This window comes from Anolis carolinensis, chromosome 1 (genome assembly GCF_035594765.1).
Source record: "Anolis carolinensis isolate JA03-04 chromosome 1, rAnoCar3.1.pri, whole genome shotgun sequence".
Lineage (NCBI taxonomy): Eukaryota > Metazoa > Chordata > Lepidosauria > Squamata > Dactyloidae > Anolis > Anolis carolinensis.
The window spans coordinates 99,452,486-99,471,239 of NC_085841.1; the positions used below are offsets into that span (position 1 = coordinate 99,452,486).

General features: G+C 37.9%; 1 protein-coding gene across 5 annotated transcripts in view; it reads left to right on the forward strand.

Annotated features, from left to right (window-relative positions):
- The window catches only part of fyn (FYN proto-oncogene, Src family tyrosine kinase), a 149,010-nt gene that overhangs the window by 117,561 nt on the left and 12,695 nt on the right, over positions 1-18,754 (forward strand). For 3 of the 5 annotated variants that reach the window (XM_062979959.1, XM_003215624.4, XM_008121170.3), the window contains 6 exons: positions 215-311; positions 3,512-3,610; positions 4,921-5,024; positions 7,465-7,614; positions 12,939-13,103; positions 17,404-17,583. In XM_062979959.1, the coding sequence (XP_062836029.1) occupies positions 215-311; positions 3,512-3,610; positions 4,921-5,024; positions 7,465-7,614; positions 12,939-13,103; positions 17,404-17,583 (795 nt within the window). Of the gene's footprint in view, positions 1-214; positions 312-3,511; positions 3,611-4,920; positions 5,025-7,464; positions 7,615-12,938; positions 13,104-13,507; positions 13,664-17,403; positions 17,584-18,754 lie in introns of all 5 variants that reach the window. The other 2 variants (XM_003215623.4, XM_016998009.2) reach the window with 2 other exon arrangements.

Genomic DNA, 18,754 nt, shown 5'->3' on the forward strand with positions numbered 1-18,754 from the left:
ACACTTCCAACTCTATGATTCTATTATTCCATTGCCCTATAGGCTGCTCATATTACATAACCCAATTAAGGAATAGTGCATTTGTTTTTAAAATCAATAACATGGCAACTGTATTGGTTTATTTTTACTCCACGTTTTCCCCAAAGCTGTAACTTAAAACAGGACTGAAGACAACTGGTGACTGTTTTGTTCACATTAGTGTCTCTTTGCATAGGTGTAACTCTTTTTGTGGCGCTCTATGATTATGAAGCAAGAACAGAAGATGACTTGAGTTTTCATAAAGGAGAGAAATTTCAGATACTTAACAGCTCGTAAGTTCATTGCTACTTCATGACTTTCTTAATGCTCTTTAAGCAGGTTGTAACACTAACAGCACTACTCTCTTTTGTTTCTGAAAGGTTATGGTAAATTAGGTGAGGACCATCTGTTTTTGCTTTTAAATTGTTTTAGGGTCTAGGTAGGGCTTATTGTGTTAACTTGAAGTGATTTAAATTAAATAAGTTCCACATATATATTAAAAAATGAAAGGAAAATATATTCCACACCAAATGGCTTCAGCTTGCAAGGGTCAACAGGATTTCTAAATGTATAGTCTATTTTTATGTGTTAATAAAGCTTGATGCCATAACGTAAGCAACATTTGCATAAGAAAGCAATACATTGCATTTTGGCCGTGATTCATATACAGGGTTCCCTCACTACTTCGCGGTTCACTTTTTGCGGATTCGCTGTTTCACAATTTTTCAATAAATTCTAAAAGAATATTATAAATAATAAAAAAATGCAATTTAAAGCCTAAGGAAGGGAGGGAGGAGAAGCCAAAGGGAGAGAAAAGGAGCCCAAGCGGCAACAGGAGGAGAAGGAAGAGATTTATCAATACACGATTGGTTTATAAAGACTTAAAATAGTGTATAACTTCTAAAATAATGTATAAATACTAAAATAAATATAACATCCCTACTTCGCGGATTTTCACTTATTGCGGGTGGTCCTGGAACCTAACCCCAGCAATAAGTGCGGGAACACTGTACTTTGTATAAGGAGGGGATGATATGTTGGCCCTGTATGTAGAGCAGAGCTTTCCAAATGGTGTGTCGCGACACATTAATGTGCCGGTTTCAGTGTGTAGGTGTGTAGCTCAAACATGCATGTCTATGTGAAATAAGCAATAAATCATACATTTAAAAAATACTAATGAAAGATATGTTGTGTCCCCATACATTTCATTTTTACAGTTTATATATGTGTCCATATAAGAGGTTGCCAGTAAAACTGACCTACCTGTTGCAAAATGATGCATGTCTAAAAAAGTGTCACCAACATGAAATGTTTGGAATGTAGTAGAACAAAGGTAGTGGGAGACTGGTGGAAGAGAAAGAGATGGTGAAGAAGGAAATAAGCCAAACCGGATTCTTTTTTTCTTTAGTCTCCCTCCTTCTTCCTCTTGCCATTCAGCTGATATGATGTTTGGTGCATCTTTTTCAGGATGCATACAAAGAGTACTTCACCCTCAGAGCTATTTCCACTCCTGGTGAGAGTAACTCTGATTTTGCACTTACAAGACCAAAGCATTAGATGCTGTAAAACGAGTAAGATTTGCAAGAGGAATCCTCCAGATAGTGCTGCCCCTCCTTTGTCAGCTTTCTTGGCCAGCTGGAGTTTGTTCTTTCATGCAAGGAGTTCATGCTTCTTGCCTTTCTGGAGCACATGGTTACTGCAACTATGCAGAGAATGATATTTCAAGCTTGGAAACTGAAAGCTGGACTAGATTAATCAGCAATGGAAACACAGCCTTTTAAATGCCAGTGCTGCAGTTTTTAGAATGTTTATTTTGGACTATCAGTGGAATACATTGCTCTGCTTCAGAAAGCCCTGCAGTTTAATTTAATGTTCAACATACATACACATTATGGGGTTGGGCACATCTTCATTTTTGCTATAAAGGCATAAACTGCAATGAAATATCTTCAGAGTAAAAAAATGAAGTAAAGGTGGAAGATAATTCTAAGGAATATTTCATGACTATGTGTACCTGAACAGCTTTGATGTACATGAAAGCACAGCTATTTCAGCTATGACTTAAACAAAGAAAAAGGCTTTAAAAACCATCCTTTGCTTTTACATTTCAAATGGGGAAAGGGCTGACAAAAGGTTTACATTATCCACTTTCCTTTATGCTTCAAAATGATACTGCGCAAACCTAACAAAGTAATGCTTGAATAATAAACAGACCCACTACAGATTCTTGACTGCAATGGATGGCAGTCTTCTTAAAGAGAGAATTTATGCCCATAACAGTGATGTGGGAATGTGTGCTGATGTTCATACTGCCAGGGATTTTTAAACAGTAAGTTGCACATGCAGGACTTTGTTCTTCTCTATAATTATGTTCAAGGACTTTAATGCTGAAAATGGAACCAGGCATTGAGCATATTGTAAAACTGCCAGCCCTTTGTGGTTTAACTGAGATATTTTTAGAAAGTAAAGTAAGGAAGTCCCATTGTGCGGAAAATAAATCTCAAGAGTGCACTGCTTGAATCTATATTATACAGAATTATACTACAGTATACAATTTATACAAAATTTTATCGGTGCCTGTGCTACTATTAGGAGAAATAAAAGGCTTTTCAGTATTCTTCTTTCAAGAACTACGATGGGGTCCCTGATGGTACAGTGTGCCGGCGGGACTGCTGGCCGACAGGTTGGTGGTTCAAATCCGGGGAGAGCGGGTGAGCTCCCTCTGACAGCGCCAGCTCCCCATGTGGGGATATAAGAGAAGCCTCCCACAGGATGGTAAAACATCAAAACATCCAGGGGGCCCCTGGGCAACATCCTTGCAGACGGCCAATTCTCTCAAACCAGAAGTGACATGCAATTTCTTCAGTCGCTCCTGGCACGAAAAAAAAAAAACTACAATGTAAGACCATCCACTTCTTACACTGAAGATATGACTGTGATACCACGCCTATGAGCTCCCATTCATATGATGGCGCCTTCTCTGTCATTTTCTATCATCTTTCCTCCTGATATGCAAAGTAGCCTTTTAAACATGTGGCTATCAAAGCCTCTTGCCATTGTACACATGTGCAACCTGCTGTTGGAGCTAATTAATCCACACATATTGACACACTCTTTCAAAAGAGAGGACAAATGCAATAAAGCAATACAAATAAGTGTTCTCTTTCGGAAAAGCCCCTCCTTGTTACATAGCATGGGCTTCAGTGCTTGTGGATATGATAAAATATCTCCATCTAGTGGACTATTCAGGCAGTAATATTAAAATAAAGAGCAATAAATGGATTCACCAGACATTTAACTATCCCATTGCTCCCAAATGGCACTTCCACTTGTCACATCCCTTGAACTGTGAATCCACCAATGGTATTCCTTTTGTCTTTTTTTCCTTGTTGTTGCAATGAATGGTGGGGAACGGCATCCATAATAGTTGAGATATGTAAAGGTACATTGCATTGGAGATTTTTTTTTCCTTACTTTTCCTCTTGTTTTGCAGGGAAGGTGACTGGTGGGAAGCCCGTTCTTTGACTACAGGAGAAACTGGTTATATTCCCAGTAATTATGTCGCGCCGGTTGACTCCATTCAAGCTGAGGAGTATGTTTTTCTTTTAATGTTATGAAAGCTACTTAATTGCATGCCTGAAGGAAGTACAAGAGATGTGTACATGATAAACTGTGGCGCTTTTCAAGGAATTGAATACTACATTCATTTCTTTCTTTTTTCTTTTTTGTGCAGTGCTGATAGAAATTTGGGTAATTAGAACGAGGAAAGGAGGGGGAAAACGGCTTGCATCAAGTCAAAGTCAGGACAACCAATTTTTTTTACTGGGTGGCTAAATAATATCTTTAAGTTGTATCTGGCATGTCAGTACAGAAGAAATAGTGCATACATTTTGCAAAAGCTAATGGCTGGAAATTAATCATAATAAGGGCAGGTTCAGCAGCATACATCTTTAAGTGTCATTACCATAGTTATAAATGTATTATTATTATTATTCTGCTTTTTCTTTCCACAAAGGAGATACAAAGCAGCTTACATTAAAAGCATTTCAATACAATTTAAAATCTACAAATATGCAAACATTAAAACAGAATTAAATGTCAATGGTATTAAAAACTCCAGTTAAAATCCATAAAAACTAATTGAAAAGTATTCAAAACTAAAACCATAGCACCCCTGACTTGATCTTAAAAACCTTATTCTTTAAAAGTCTGCCTGAATAAAAGGGTTTATGTAGACATTAAAGAGAATATTCCAAAATAAAGTCTCTGAGAAAGCACCATTAAAATTGAAATGATAGTATAATTTTATGCACATCTCTTCAAAAATACATGCCACTGAGTAGGGGTTACTTCAAAGTAAATGTGTTTTCCAAGGGCCAGATATAAGCCAACATCTGAATCATCTGAAGCAGTGCTGAATCCAAACATCTCCCAACCTTGAATGTGGAAATTATTTAGTACCATCTTTGTCCTTGAGCAAATTCCCCCCCCCTTTTTTTTGTTTTTGTTTTTGTTTTGTTTTTTGCTTTGTTGTCAAAATATCTTAACCAGCAGAGCAGTTCTGCTGGAATGTTTCTCTGTTGATAGATGGCAGACCTACAAAAAAAGAAAATAGAAAGGTCCTGAAAGACATTTTGTTGGAAGAAGAGCCTTCCGCCCAATCCTAACCTCATACAGCTGGCATATCTTTCTGAGGGTGATCTAGCCATGATATCTATCACTCATTGATTACCAGGGTTGATTTGGTCTGGCTGGCTATGCAGGTATCCCCTGCTTCCCTCGCCATTCAGTGTGCATCACTTCAGACCTCCAAACTCAGAGGAAGAGAGCAACCATCTCAGACAAAGTGTGCAATTTTTTGTTCAAGGGTTTAAAATATAACATCCTGGTATTTTCACTTAGATGGTACTTTGGCAAACTTGGACGAAAGGATGCCGAAAGGCAGCTGCTGTCATTTGGAAACCCACGTGGAACCTTCCTGATTCGTGAGAGTGAAACCACCAAAGGTAGTATGGCTCTATTTTAACTGCTGAGCAAACAGAAAAGGTTGGTGCTAAACAGAGTTGTTAAGCCAATCACAAATAAAAATTTAAAATGGACATTGATTGTTTTCCCTGTAATATTTGAGTGCTATGTTAAATCAAACATGAATTGTTAATGAGTTGTCATCATGTTCAGTTCACTCATTTTGCACTGGTTTAGAGTTTGCAACTGGAATGATTTGATCTGACATACAATTCTGCCAAACTCAAGAGGAGGGAGATTTGCAAATAAATATGAAGGAATACTAGACAAATATGTAGCTTATTGGTTTTTGGCCATGTGGAAGTATTTGCTGGGCATCAGTTAAGGTGCCTAACTATCAAGCCATTCAATGTTTGAGTTTAAAAACTTAATTCAGATTGTAATGTATATGTCACTACTTGTGCCTGATTTTATTTTGCTCTTTCTTGTATAGCATTTTCTTTGAAATATTAGAAATATTAGAAGTTGCGCCAATATGTTTTTAAAGTGTAGAATGCCTTTTTTAATCTAGAAGGAGCATTATGTAAAAGAAAAGCGAACCCTTTTCATGTTTTCATGATCTTTTTATTGTCTAATGTGCCTTGTCCTGATATGGTTGTATGGTTTTCTTTTGGCATTGATTGATTGTCATATTGTTGGAAACGGCCCTGAGTCCCTTCGGGGAGATAGGGCGGTCTATAAATAATGTTGTTGTTGTTGTTGTTGTTTGAAACACAACAAGATGAGTCCACAGCAGGCACTCTGCTGGCTGTTGTTTTAGATCACACTTCTGACACTTCCCAAGTGTCTAGGACTGTGTGCTGTATCGGCAAATAATGTGTGCTTATTATTATTGTTGTTGTTGTTGTTATTACTATTTTATAATTGTTAGTCCTTTTGCTGATCTCTCAACAGCTTGTGATAAAATTAACCATTTTATCTTATTGAATAAATTTTGCAAAGTGAGAGTAAGAGACCTGGTAGTTCTGTTCATATCTATAGGGTGAGGGTGCTATGGGGATAGAGACTTAACGTTCAGCTCTATGATTATGAAGCTATAGAGCAGGGGTGCCCAAACTTTTTAAACAGGAGGCCAGTTCACGGTTCCTCAGATCGTTAGAGGGCCGGACTATAGTTTTTTTAAAAAAACTATGAACAAATTCCTATGCAGTGCACACTGCACATAATCTTATTTTGAAGTAAAAAAAAACAAAACAGGAATAAATACAGCCTCAATGTTAATCATAATCATAATAATAATAGTAAAGAGGGTTGGAAGAGACCCCTTGGGCCATTTAGTCCAACCTCCTTCTGCCTTTGTGCACCAAAAGCACTAGGAAAGCACCTCTTAATAATTAATTATTAATTAAATAATAATTAAAATACCATTATAAGCAAGCAAAGGTTTGGGAAGGCATGCACCAGGCGAGGGAGGAGACGGGAAAGGTGCTCGCCTTTCCCTCCTACCCCATGCCTCATACGCCTTCCTCGGCAGAGGAGGGACCTGCCTCCGCAGGGGCCAGATAAATGGCTTCGATGGGCTGCATGTGGCCCCCAGGCCTTGGTTTGGGGACCTCTGCTATAGAGTGACACAGGACTCTTTGTTGTCCTCAGTACTTTTTAAACATATATATTTAAACAATAGTGGGAGGTGGAGAGTTGGGTGACATCCATTTGCTGATGGCATCCAGCTTTATTTCTCTTTATCATAGTGAGTCTTTATCATAGTGATGTTCTGTGGGGGCTGGACTGGTGCCTAGATGCTGTAATGGACTGGATGAGGACCAATACACTGAAGCTTAGTCCCAAAAATGTGACAGCTCTGTGCATCAGTGGTTCCTACGTCTGAGAATAGGGCAAACAAATTGATCTATTTATGGTGCTATACTGGAATACTGTCAAAATCCCTATATAAGAAACACATTATACAAGATTTAAATAAATTGAACGGATTGTCTATATATTACCTGTTTGAGTGCCAACTGATGCTTTTAAAATCTATAAACAGCTTCAGATGCACACAATCCATATATATATATATATATATATATATATATATATATATATATATATATGGATTATATATATATATATATATACACACACACACACACACATACATACACACACACACACACATACATACACACACATACATACACACACACACACACACACATGCACTAAGGCATTTTAGGGGACATCGTGATTAAAATGGTGTTAACACTTTCATTTTTTATAAATTATTTCAAAGTTATTTTATTGATTAAAAACTGCTCTGAGATCTTTACATAAAATGTGGACTTCACAATATTTTAACAAATAAACAGGCCAGCCCTGTCTTTAGACTATAATGTTTATAATGACTATAAAGATTCTGAATTATTTACCATTTCAGTAAGCTTATGTCTTTTTTGCTGTTTTATTTTGGTTATTAAATAGGTGCCTACTCATTGTCTATTCGTGACTGGGATGATGTGAAAGGAGATCATGTCAAACATTATAAAATTAGAAAACTTGACAATGGAGGATATTATATTACAACCAGGGCACAGTTTGAAACTCTTCAACAGCTTGTTCAGCACTACTCAGGTAAATTTTGAAACTAAATATGTAGGAAATGTTCTACATCGTTTTATAAATAAGAAAGCATCTATAAAAAATTTTACTGTAGAAAACATTAAGGAATGTGATATATGTATTTATATTTTCTTTTGATCTTTATCCAAAGTACTCAAGATTAATTTCTATGAATGTTCCATAATCTTTTAAAACATCACCTGTTCTTTTTTTAAAAAAAATGTCATAGAAATGTTGAAGTATTTTGACTGTAGTCTTAACTACGAAAAGCCATAAAGAAGACATGGCATTGAGCATACATTTTTCCCTTCGCCTTTTAATATAGTGTCCATACATATACGTCTTTTGCACACACAATTTCAGTTTAGAGTTTAGTTTTCACATCAAGGATATCATTTTGGGTAGGAGCCCCCAGTGGCGCAGTGGATTAAACCCTTATGCTGGCAGGACTGCTGACTTGAAGGTTGGGTTGCTGACTTGAAGGTTGCCGGTTCAAATCCAACCCGGGGAGAGAATGGATGAGCTCCTTCCATCAACTCCAGCTCCATGCGGGAACATGAGAGAAGCCTCCCACAAGGATGGTAAAAAAAAAAAAACTCAAAACATCCGGGCGTCCCCTGGAAAACGTCCTTGCAGATGGCCAATTCTCCCACACCAGAAGCTACTTGCAGTTTCTCAAGTGGCTCCTGACACACACAAAAAAGTATTTGGGTGCCTTCAAATTCAGCATCACCTTTCTGTCTACATCCTGGTCTAAATTTAAAGCCTCCAAGAAGTTAGGGTCAGGTCTTTCTATAAATGTCATTGTGGGAATTATCATTCACCAGGTCCGTAAAGTTTTGAATATCTCATTGATTTCCCTCATATTTCAAACTGGTGTAATTTGTTGCAGTAAATATATTTCAGAAGTTGTTCTTTCTATGAAATAAATAATATACTGAAGGGAAATGTTTATGACCAATATATTTAGAGGAATAATTCTAGGGAATAATAGGAATACTGATTTCAGATAGATGCACTCAGCAAGTGGTTTGAATGACAGCTGTGCTCTTGACAATGGTTCTGTTGACTTGATAATCCTAGCTGGATTTGAATTCCTGTCCACTACAAAGAAGCCACTTTAACTATACATATTTCCTCTGTCTGCCTTAGAAAGTATTGTAACTCACTCAGATCTTGAATTCCATGGGCTTTTTGCAAACCTTCGTTGGCCAATATCCACATAGATTATGTAGTGCAGATTTTCCCGGACAGCTGAGTAAAATCACAAACCCAATCAACAAAAGAATCTTAGGAAGCTATTGGTTCCACAGAAACTTGTCTGCCATTACCTCCAACTGAAATTATTAGGATTAATAGTAATGTTAGATTGCAATCTTATAGACAGGTGCATGGTACTAAATCCTATTCACTCCAGCAGGACTTATTTCCAGGTAGACATGCATGGTTGGCTTTCAGATAATATTAAACCTTTATAAATCTTTAAATAATTTACCATGAGCCCATAATTGCTACAGGGGCTACCATGCCATGTTTTCCCCACTTCCTTTGATGTTACCTCCTCTCCATTCAGAGGCAGCTTTTACAATAATTCTACCGTCTCAACCTGGTGCCCTCCAGATGTTTTGGACTTAAATTTCCATGACAGCTGGTCCTTGACCATATTAGCAGAGCTCAGTGGCAGCTGCTGTCCAAAACGACTGGAAGAATTGATGAACTTTTGCATATGAATTGTATACATTATGTGCCACTTGGAGTGACAGTACAGTGTTCCCTCACTTATCGTGGGGGTTATGTTCCAGGACCACCCGCAATAAGTGGAAATCCGCAAAGTAGGGGCACTATTTTATTTTAATATCTAAACATTATTTTAATAGTTAAGTGGCTCTTCTCCCCCTTGCAAGCCCCAGGAAGAGTGAAGCCTTCCTTGCCAGCACTGCTAGGCCTCTTGCTTGGTGCCTGCCATGTTGCTCTGGCTGCCTCTGCTCCTGCAGCCAGGGAAGAAGACACCGCTCTGCCCGGTAAGTGAGTGAGCGAAGGAGGAAGGGAGGGTGAGTGAGAGAGTGAGGGCGGGTGGCAGCAGAGGAGGAGGAAGAGGGGGCGGGACTTCCGAATCCCTCTTCTGAGTCCTCCATGTTTCCCAGCATGGCGCGGGTGGAGCAGGCAGCAGAAAAAGGAGCCTGGCCACCCTTACTCTCTTACCCACCCTCCCTCCCTCCTTCGCTCACTCACTTACCGGGCGGAGCGGTGTCTTCTTCCCTGGCTGCAGGAGCAGAGGCAGCCAGAGCAACATGGCAGGCAGGAAGCAAGGAGCCCGCCGGCACTGGTAAGAAAGGCTTCACTCTCCCCGAAGCTTGCAAGGGGGAGAAAGGCCACTATATATATGTTTATACAGTATTTGTATTCCTTCTTAAAAATTAGCCTTTTCACTTTGTGCATGTGCATTTTTGTACACGTGCATGCACTTAGTATTCTAGAAACATCATGTAAAGTTATCTTCAAAATATTTCTTTTTCAAAATTTTAAAAAATAAATGTCCTTCATGTGGGAATTCTACAGTAGCCTAGCTATAACAGTGCTTAAGTGTGTTCAGTATTTACATGTTTTATAAAAACATGGTCTGTTTGGGATTATTCTTGCATATTTTTGCTTCTGTTTCTAACATTACTCAGGTTTTTCTGCTATATTTAATTAGCCCTAATAAGAATTTGACCTTCGCACAATGCTTGGCCCAATGCTGTCCTAACTGGAGGAGTGCACTTCAGATGGAATGCCTTCCCTTTTTAAAAATACTAATTAATGCTACAGCTCTCAGATGTTGCCCCTCTGTTCACTGTTGTGTCAAAGTACTCACTCCATTTTGAGTCTAAGGTCTGTTTATTTCATCTACATTCAGCCTCTTGTATGTGAATTATTTGTTGCTTGTTGCCTCAGCTCTTCTGCTGGTGTAAAGCTGAAGTTGTTGTCCAGCATTAATTTTTGCAGAAACCTCCATGCCTTCTGCATGGCTAACATGCTGTCTGTTTCAAGGCAAGATATGAGCATGAGTTAAGATAGAGAGCAAAGATATAGCCAGCACCTGTGGATGGGGTGCTGTGTTTTTATCTTCTTTATTAGGTTTAAATATATATATTTTAACAGCACGTAATTAAATTGCTATACTTCATTTTAATTGGTGTAAGCCACCTTAGATCTTGTGTCAGGAAGAGGGCAGAATAGAATTGAAAGAATGAATGAATGATATCTCTTACTGTAGTTAATATTAATGATTATGCAACCATTGAACAATAATTAAATCCAATAGGAATAAATTATTCTCCAAAATTGAGATTTTTTTCAATTACTAAATAATTTATTATAATACATCTACAATACACACATATAAACATATACTGTACAAACATGTACAAATACATATACACATTCAGCTCTACACCCAATAGAGAGGTTGAAGTATGCACACAACTAACTCTGCATTTACTGACCATGGTTAAGAATGTGGTAACATAATTTTGGTTTCCTCAGTTTCTGCTTTGCTTTGTTTTCCAGGGCCAGAGTATTTTGGCCCACCACAACTAATACCAGCTCACACCAGCCTTAGCCAGTGGCGAGGGTCAGGAGAGCTGCAGTCAAAAACACAGAGCTGTCTTGTCTACCCCAACTAGACAGGAAGTTTTTTATTTAAACAAAATTCACTAAATCAGTCCATCTGGGAAGATATAGGAAAAACTATTTACAGTGAATACATTCAGATGTACAAAGTTAAAGATTAGGGGGGGTATGACATCTTTCAAAAGGATGCCTTTGTCTTAACTTTCTTCTTGTCAGGTTCTCTAACGCTATCCCAAACATCATAAGGAAAGAGCTTTTTTTTTTTAAAGCAAATTAACATGACAATGAAGCACCTGGTGCAGGTGCTGCTAAACTATAACTTCACAATTGATCCATTCCATGACAGTTTAGTCCTATCTGATCTTCCAAGCCATGTAGAGTTAGCCGTAGCTAGTACTTGGATGGGATACCACCAACAAATACCAGTTGCTGAAGGATGTATTTCAAAGGAAGGAACTGGCAAAACAACTGTTTAATATTCTTAGCCTAAGAAAACCCTATGACATTCAAGGGGTCACAATCAAGTGGCAAAAACTTGGGAGGCACATGCACACACATAGGCAGAACCATAGGAAGTAGTAGATGCTGTGGCTATTTCTCATTTCATATGCAATTGTATTTGCAGTGTATGGCAGGTGCTTTTTGTTTTATCTACATACAATAGTTACTTGATTCTCAGTGCATATAGATGTTCAACCATAATTTGTATATCTGCTGACTAAAGTATTTTGTATATACAGCCATTCATACACTGTTGAATCAGATAATAATTAAAGGCTCAGAGAATAATTAAAATTTCTATTGGACCTATTCCTAAGTAATCTAATCTAAATTTCATCATAAATCTTGACAGTTTGTAGTGTAGTGCAAAAATGAGCCACATGTACAGCATCTATTCATAACTGTCTTACAAGCCTGCACAGGTATCTCTCACTGAATGAAGTAGATGTGTTTCTGGGCTTTACTTAACACCAATTTTAGTACAATAAGTAGAAATAACATGAAAAGAAACCAAAAAGTAGAACAATTCAATATAGCTTAGCAAAATTTATATTCAAAAATAACACGATACACATGAAATGACACAGCCAGTTCAGGAAAGTGTAGCATAAGTAAACATTTCTGAATAATCAGAAGACCCCTTGCAGTCTTCTTCCAAAATGCATCCTGGCAAGATTTCTTTACCACTCAGCAGCCTTTTCTTTTTTGTGATTTCCATCTTGATGGCAAAACTTATAGATGTGTTTTTTTTTCAACCTGCCAAATTAAATTGGGAGAGGAGGTTTGGAATTGCTGAGATATTTTAAATCAGTGGTAAGAATGTTGTGACCTATTAAATGTTTTTAGATTACAGCTACTATCATTCTTTACCATTGCTTGTGCTGCCTAGGGCTGCTGGGATTTACAGTCCAGCAAAAGCCGGAAAGCCAACATAATTCATATCCCTATTTTAAATGATTGAATTACATCATATTACCTACACATCAATACAAGCTGTTGTAATAATAGGAAGAAACTGAGAAGCCTTAAACCTACTCTCTTACTCCAAAGATATGTTTTAAACATGCAGTGTGTTTATCTTCAAGCCTTTCTCCCCTCTCCTTTTGGAATGCTACTAACAGATGATGCAACTTGTTTATTAGCAGTGTTTTTCTTGCTTGCTGTGTTTGTTTCATTGTTTGTTACTCTTTTCTTTCCCCTGTGCTTCACTTCTGCTTCATCAGAGAGAGCTGCAGGTCTTTGCTGCCGCTTAGTAGTCCCTTGTCATAAAGGAATGCCAAGGCTTACTGATCTGTCTGTCAAAACCAAAGATGTCTGGGAAATTCCACGAGAATCACTGCAGTTGATCAAGAGACTGGGAAATGGGCAGTTTGGGGAAGTATGGATGGGTATGCAGAGACTTTTTTTCCCTAAGTGTCTCCTATTTTTGGGAGGCAAGTGTGGAAGATGGAATGTGGAAACAAAATGAGTCGTGACCAGCAGCATCAAAAAACAGACTTATTTGATTTCCAAGGATAATAGGCTCCTGATGCTGAAAACCAGCACTGCATAATTTATACAAGATAAAAAGGGAAAGCTGGTCTCAGCACTCCTGGCTTCAGTCAAGCTTGACAAATTACCTTTACCTTAATAATCAAGATGGACACGTTCTAATCTTTTAATTATGTAAAGGTTTGATCCAAAAGTTACCTGAGTCCAGGCTCTGAAGGAAAAAACACATTCCATCTTTCTGAATGCATGCCATAACTACGTGAATTATATGTATTTCTTTTATTAATTTCCTTTCCTGTAGAGAAAGCTGATGGTTTATGTTTTAACTTAACTAAGATTGCATCGAATTACACTCCACAAACTGTCGGATTGGCTAAGGATGCATGGGAAGTTGCACGAGAGTCATTGTTTCTGGAAAAGAAGCTGGGTCAGGGCTGTTTCGCTGAAGTGTGGAGTGGTAAGGCAGCAGAAACCGTTCTGTTTGGGATGCATACCTAGCATCCGCATGAAAGAAGTCCCTTTCAAAATCAAGCAACATAACATTGTCATCTAAATCAAAAACATCTAAACTTCCAGTTGTTGGACAGGCCTCATTTGTAATTTTGTGCAAGTCCACATACTCAAATAATAAGTACAAGTGTTCTTATTAATGTAGTATTCACCACAATAGGCCATAAAAGGCCTATTGTGATGAAAGTCTGGAAGGGGCTCCATATCATACCAGGTCATCTAAATCAGAGATAGGGGCATCTATTTCCCTCATGACAAAGATGTTCACTAGTGTATTACTGTCAACCCTCCACATTCCCTGGTGTTAGGGACATAAGATGCCTGTGAAAGTGAAAAATTGCAAATAAATGGCTATTTTTTACCTGGGATATTCCCTCCTTAGGAATTTCTACCAGTTGCCTCTTTTTTAAACTTTTGCTGGAACCTGACCATAAAATTGCACTGGAGGACTTAGAAATGCCTAGGGAAATGCTCTCTCTAGAAAGCTGAGTCTAGGTCCTCCATCCTACCTGAAGGAAGTTGGTCGTAGAATCACACTGGCAGACCTGGAAATTCCTAAAGAGACCATTTTTAATTTATTTATTTATTTATTTCACATATTTGTATCCCACCCTTCTCACCCTGGAAAGGGGACTCAGGGGGGCCTCACAGCAGGCAGCCATTCGATGCCAATACATATAAATATAAAAATGAACAAATACAATTAAAACCATACAATTAAACATTAATTATTAAAACATCAATTAAAATCACATAATCCAAGGCCTGTCCAGTTGTCAGTTCCATTGGTCCGTTATCCTTATTGCTCTCTTTACTGGTTGAATGCTTGGTCCCACAGCCACGTCTTAAGACAGGAGGGAGGGAGCTGGCCTGATTTCATTGGGGAGGGAGCTCCATAGACGAGGGGCCACCACTGAGAAGGCCCTTTCGCTCGTCCCCACCAGTCACGCTTGCGAAGGTGGTGGGATCGAGAACAGGGCCTCCCCAGATGATCTTAACTTCCAAGATGGGTCATGTATATTTATATTACATGCAATATTACTAATAATATTGCGATATAGTTGTATAATATAATATATTGTATGTATATATACTTGTAAACCGCCCTGAGTCCCCTTCGGGGTGAGAAGGGTGGTATATAAATGTCACAAATAAATAAATAAATAAATAAATAGAGGGAGATACATTCAGACAGGTAAGATGATCACATCCATGAATCTACAAAAGTTAAAACTTCAATTGTAGAGGGACAACTGTTATTTTATTTTTTTCCAGACACACAAAAGCCATTCACTTATACTGGGTAAAATGGAATAAAGGATTAAATTTTAAATAACCTTTGAGTGGGATCTCTAAGAGAGGTCATGCTACTCTTTAGCTGGTTCAAGAAATAGAATATGGACCATAATTGCTCAAATATTATGTCATGGCTAGTTTCCTCAATATTTGAGCTCTCTGAAACAAAACCAGTGTGACTGTTTTCTGGGGCCAATTGATGAGGTGAAAAATATATCCCATACCACCCCCCCCCCCCCAAAAAAAGAGGGTGCAGTTAAACCTGATAGCGTCAGCTCCCATTCAAGGTATCTTCTCAGGTTCACCACTTTATTTTATTTTATTTTATTTTGTACCTTATATGACAGAGACGCTTCTACATACCTGTGGATAAAAATAAAGTAATGTACTAGCAAACATGTTTGTCATGAGGAAAGCAAACTGCCTCTGTCTTTGATTGCAGATGGCCTTACATCTAGACAAATAGCCTTTTGTAAATAAAGCACCTTTACCTTTATTATTATTATATAGTACAGGCTGAGCACCCCATATCCAGAATTCTGAAATCCAAAATACTCCAAAATCTTACATTATCCACATGGATGGCTGAGCTGGGGACACCTTTGTTTTCTGATGGTTCAGTGTTCACAAACTTTGTTTCTTGCACAAATTAATTTCAAAATTGCATATAAAATTGCCTTAAAGCTATGTGCACGAGATACCTCTGACACATAAAAAATTCCATTTTTACATATGGGTTCCATCTCCATATTACCTCCTTTTGTACATATATGCAAATACAAGTGTTCCAAAATCAGAAAGACACCTGAAATCCAAAAACACTTTTGCTCCCAAACATTTCAGATAAGGAATACATAATCTGTATGAACACTGTCCATTATACAACATTATTAAAAATAATATAACAATTGGTTTCAAATATATAGACTTTTAAGAGCATAGACTTTTTGATAACTCAGTTTACTGATTTTTGTTCTGTCTTAGAAATAAGCAAGTCTCATTTGAAAACAATTTGAAAAAAATCAAGGATAACTTAAAATCCGAACAGATTTTGTTGAACTGACATGTGCATTCCTCAGACATGTTCATTGTTTAAGATCCAATGCTGAACTATGCTTAGAGAAAAAAATTGAAAGCTGTATACAGTCTTCGGCTCTTAGGAAGTATTATCCTCCTTTAATGACTTCCCTCAAATAAATGTAACTAATTTTAGTACTGAAATAAAATTAATTAGCAAAATTTCATCCAGTAATTAAGGATATCAGTGGTATAGCTTAGCTGTAATGAAAGTGGCTTCCCATATTCCTCTGTCAGCTAAAGTGGAAGGATCTAGATAACACCAATCTGGGTTTCTTTTTCAAGAACTCGGTGCAGTTCTAGATCTCTCCTAGGATTTATCAGTGCCAATCACTGATACGTATTGTTACTATGGCATAAGTTTTATTGGTAGCAAATGCTGCAACGGAAGATAGACTGCAGTAAAGCTGTGTATTGTCTAGCCGAGACCTGGGCAAACTTCAGCCCTCCAGGTGTTTTGGATTGTTTCCAACAATCCCTAACAGCCGGTAGGCTGTTAGGAATTGTGGAAGTCGAAATCCAAAACACCTGGAGGGTCCAAGTTTGCCCAGGCCTGATTTAGGCCTTTCAAAGGTGGGATGTAGCAGTCATATCCAGTGGTGGAATTAGGTCCCAAAACAAATTCTACCCAAACGACCTATGGCCAACCATCACATTTCTGGCCATTGGACATATGGAAAATCTGGTTGGGGTACATCCCGACTGGTTGGGATCAACAGAAGATTGGCTCCCAAAGGCTATATAGTGCAGAAAAACACATAGAAAATCAAACTGCACAAACATTATCCATATGCCCTCCCCCCCCCCTACAAAAGATATGAGAATTATGCAAGCAGCAATAAAAACATTAATTTATCCAGCCCATTTCCAGCCTTTATATCTTTGCCTCAAACTACAAAGCAAATGTAAAAATACAAATTAAATCTTTCTTGCCACTGATAACATTTGGCCATGGCACTACCAATGACTTCACAATCCATCTGCCTGGTGGAAGGAGCATAGCTCACTACACCAGGTGTCAAAAATTCTGCAGCTTCATTAATACTCAAAGCTGCTTCAGATATCAGAGTGTATGCAGAATTTGGAAATGTTACTTTTCTAGAGTTAACCTCAGAATTATGTAGCCAACAACTCACATTGGATGATGTATTTGGGGAGTGAAGTTCCAAATGGAAATCCCAAAAGTAACTTTTCCAGTCTCTATACTTACCGACCTTTACCATTTCTATGCTCTAATGTTGAAAGTATTATAAGTAAATAGTTTCATGATCTAGGCATGTTTCAACTGACAGTGTTGGTGGTTTCTTGTTTTAGGTACCTGGAATGGAAATACTAAAGTAGCAATAAAGACATTGAAGCCTGGCACAATGTCCCCAGAATCATTCTTGGAAGAGGCTCAGATTATGAAGAAGCTGAAGCATGACAAGCTGGTCCAGCTTTATGCTGTGGTTTCTGAAGAACCTATCTATATTGTCACAGAGTACATGAGTAAAGGTAGGTGAGAGTCACTGCTTCTTTTAAAAGCTCTCTGGCGGATCTGCCTTGGCGCATTCCAGCTGTGCTTGTGCATCTGGAAAAGAAGGTGTATTGTCCAGCCAGTGTTAGGCTGTCCTGTCTTCCCCAGCTGAAAAAGCTTAACTTGAATGTGCCGGGTTACAGCCCCGTGATCGTATCAAGGGTTTGAGGTACACCTGTGAACATCCTGGCTACTATTATGTACCCAAAGTAGGAAGCATTGAGCAAAGAAGGACAGGATAGCTCCTTCTTCAATACCCCCTGCCCCAAAAGGTCGGCATGCATATGTCACCAAAAGGATTCCAGTATCTGAATGTTCTCCGTGGAAAAGGGGATATGACCCAGCAATAGCAAGTTATGCTTGAATCTCTACATTACATGTTTCTCTGCTGGTAATTACTTTGCTGTAAAATGAACAAGTAGGTTTGTTCATTGCAAGTAAACAAGCCTACCTTTGGGAAATTCTGTTGTAGCTGTTCTTGGTTTGAATGATTGTATAGCATGCACGTAGCCTCTAATTTGTTTACATGTTGACTTTCTTTATTATGTTTTGTTTAACCTCTAGATGAAATTGAATTATCTTTTAAAAATGCCTTTTAATTAATTAAAGAGTGTATCCTTGCTAATTTGTTTCCTGTTATCATCAGATAGAGGGGGCTAAGCAGAGATTAAAATTCAGAGTTTTAGCTCATAATAAGCTGATAGTGTTTCAAGGAGTGTTAGCTGGAACATCTTGGCAAATCTGCGCAGATGAACTGGGACTGTTAATTCAGTTTTCTAATCTTGATTCACAGTTCAGGATTCCTGTTCATGTAAATATACACTATTAATAAATAACATAGATTAATTTAATCAGATTTAACAGATGCATATATTTACAGAAAAAAATTATATATAAGACAGCAACAATTTAAAAGAAATTATACAGATACAGCTAGGATAACCTCACAAAAATGGAACGTCCTTTCCCTCTCAAGAAATAGCCTCATTTTTATGGTTGAGAGTATAATTGCTATGCAACAGTAAATATTTTTTGACACCAGAGCATTAAAATAACCTGTTTTCCTGACTATTATTTTTGGTACTTAAATGAGGGAACAAAACATGTAACCTTTTTTCACAATGATGCCCTAATTCTGCTAATCCATAT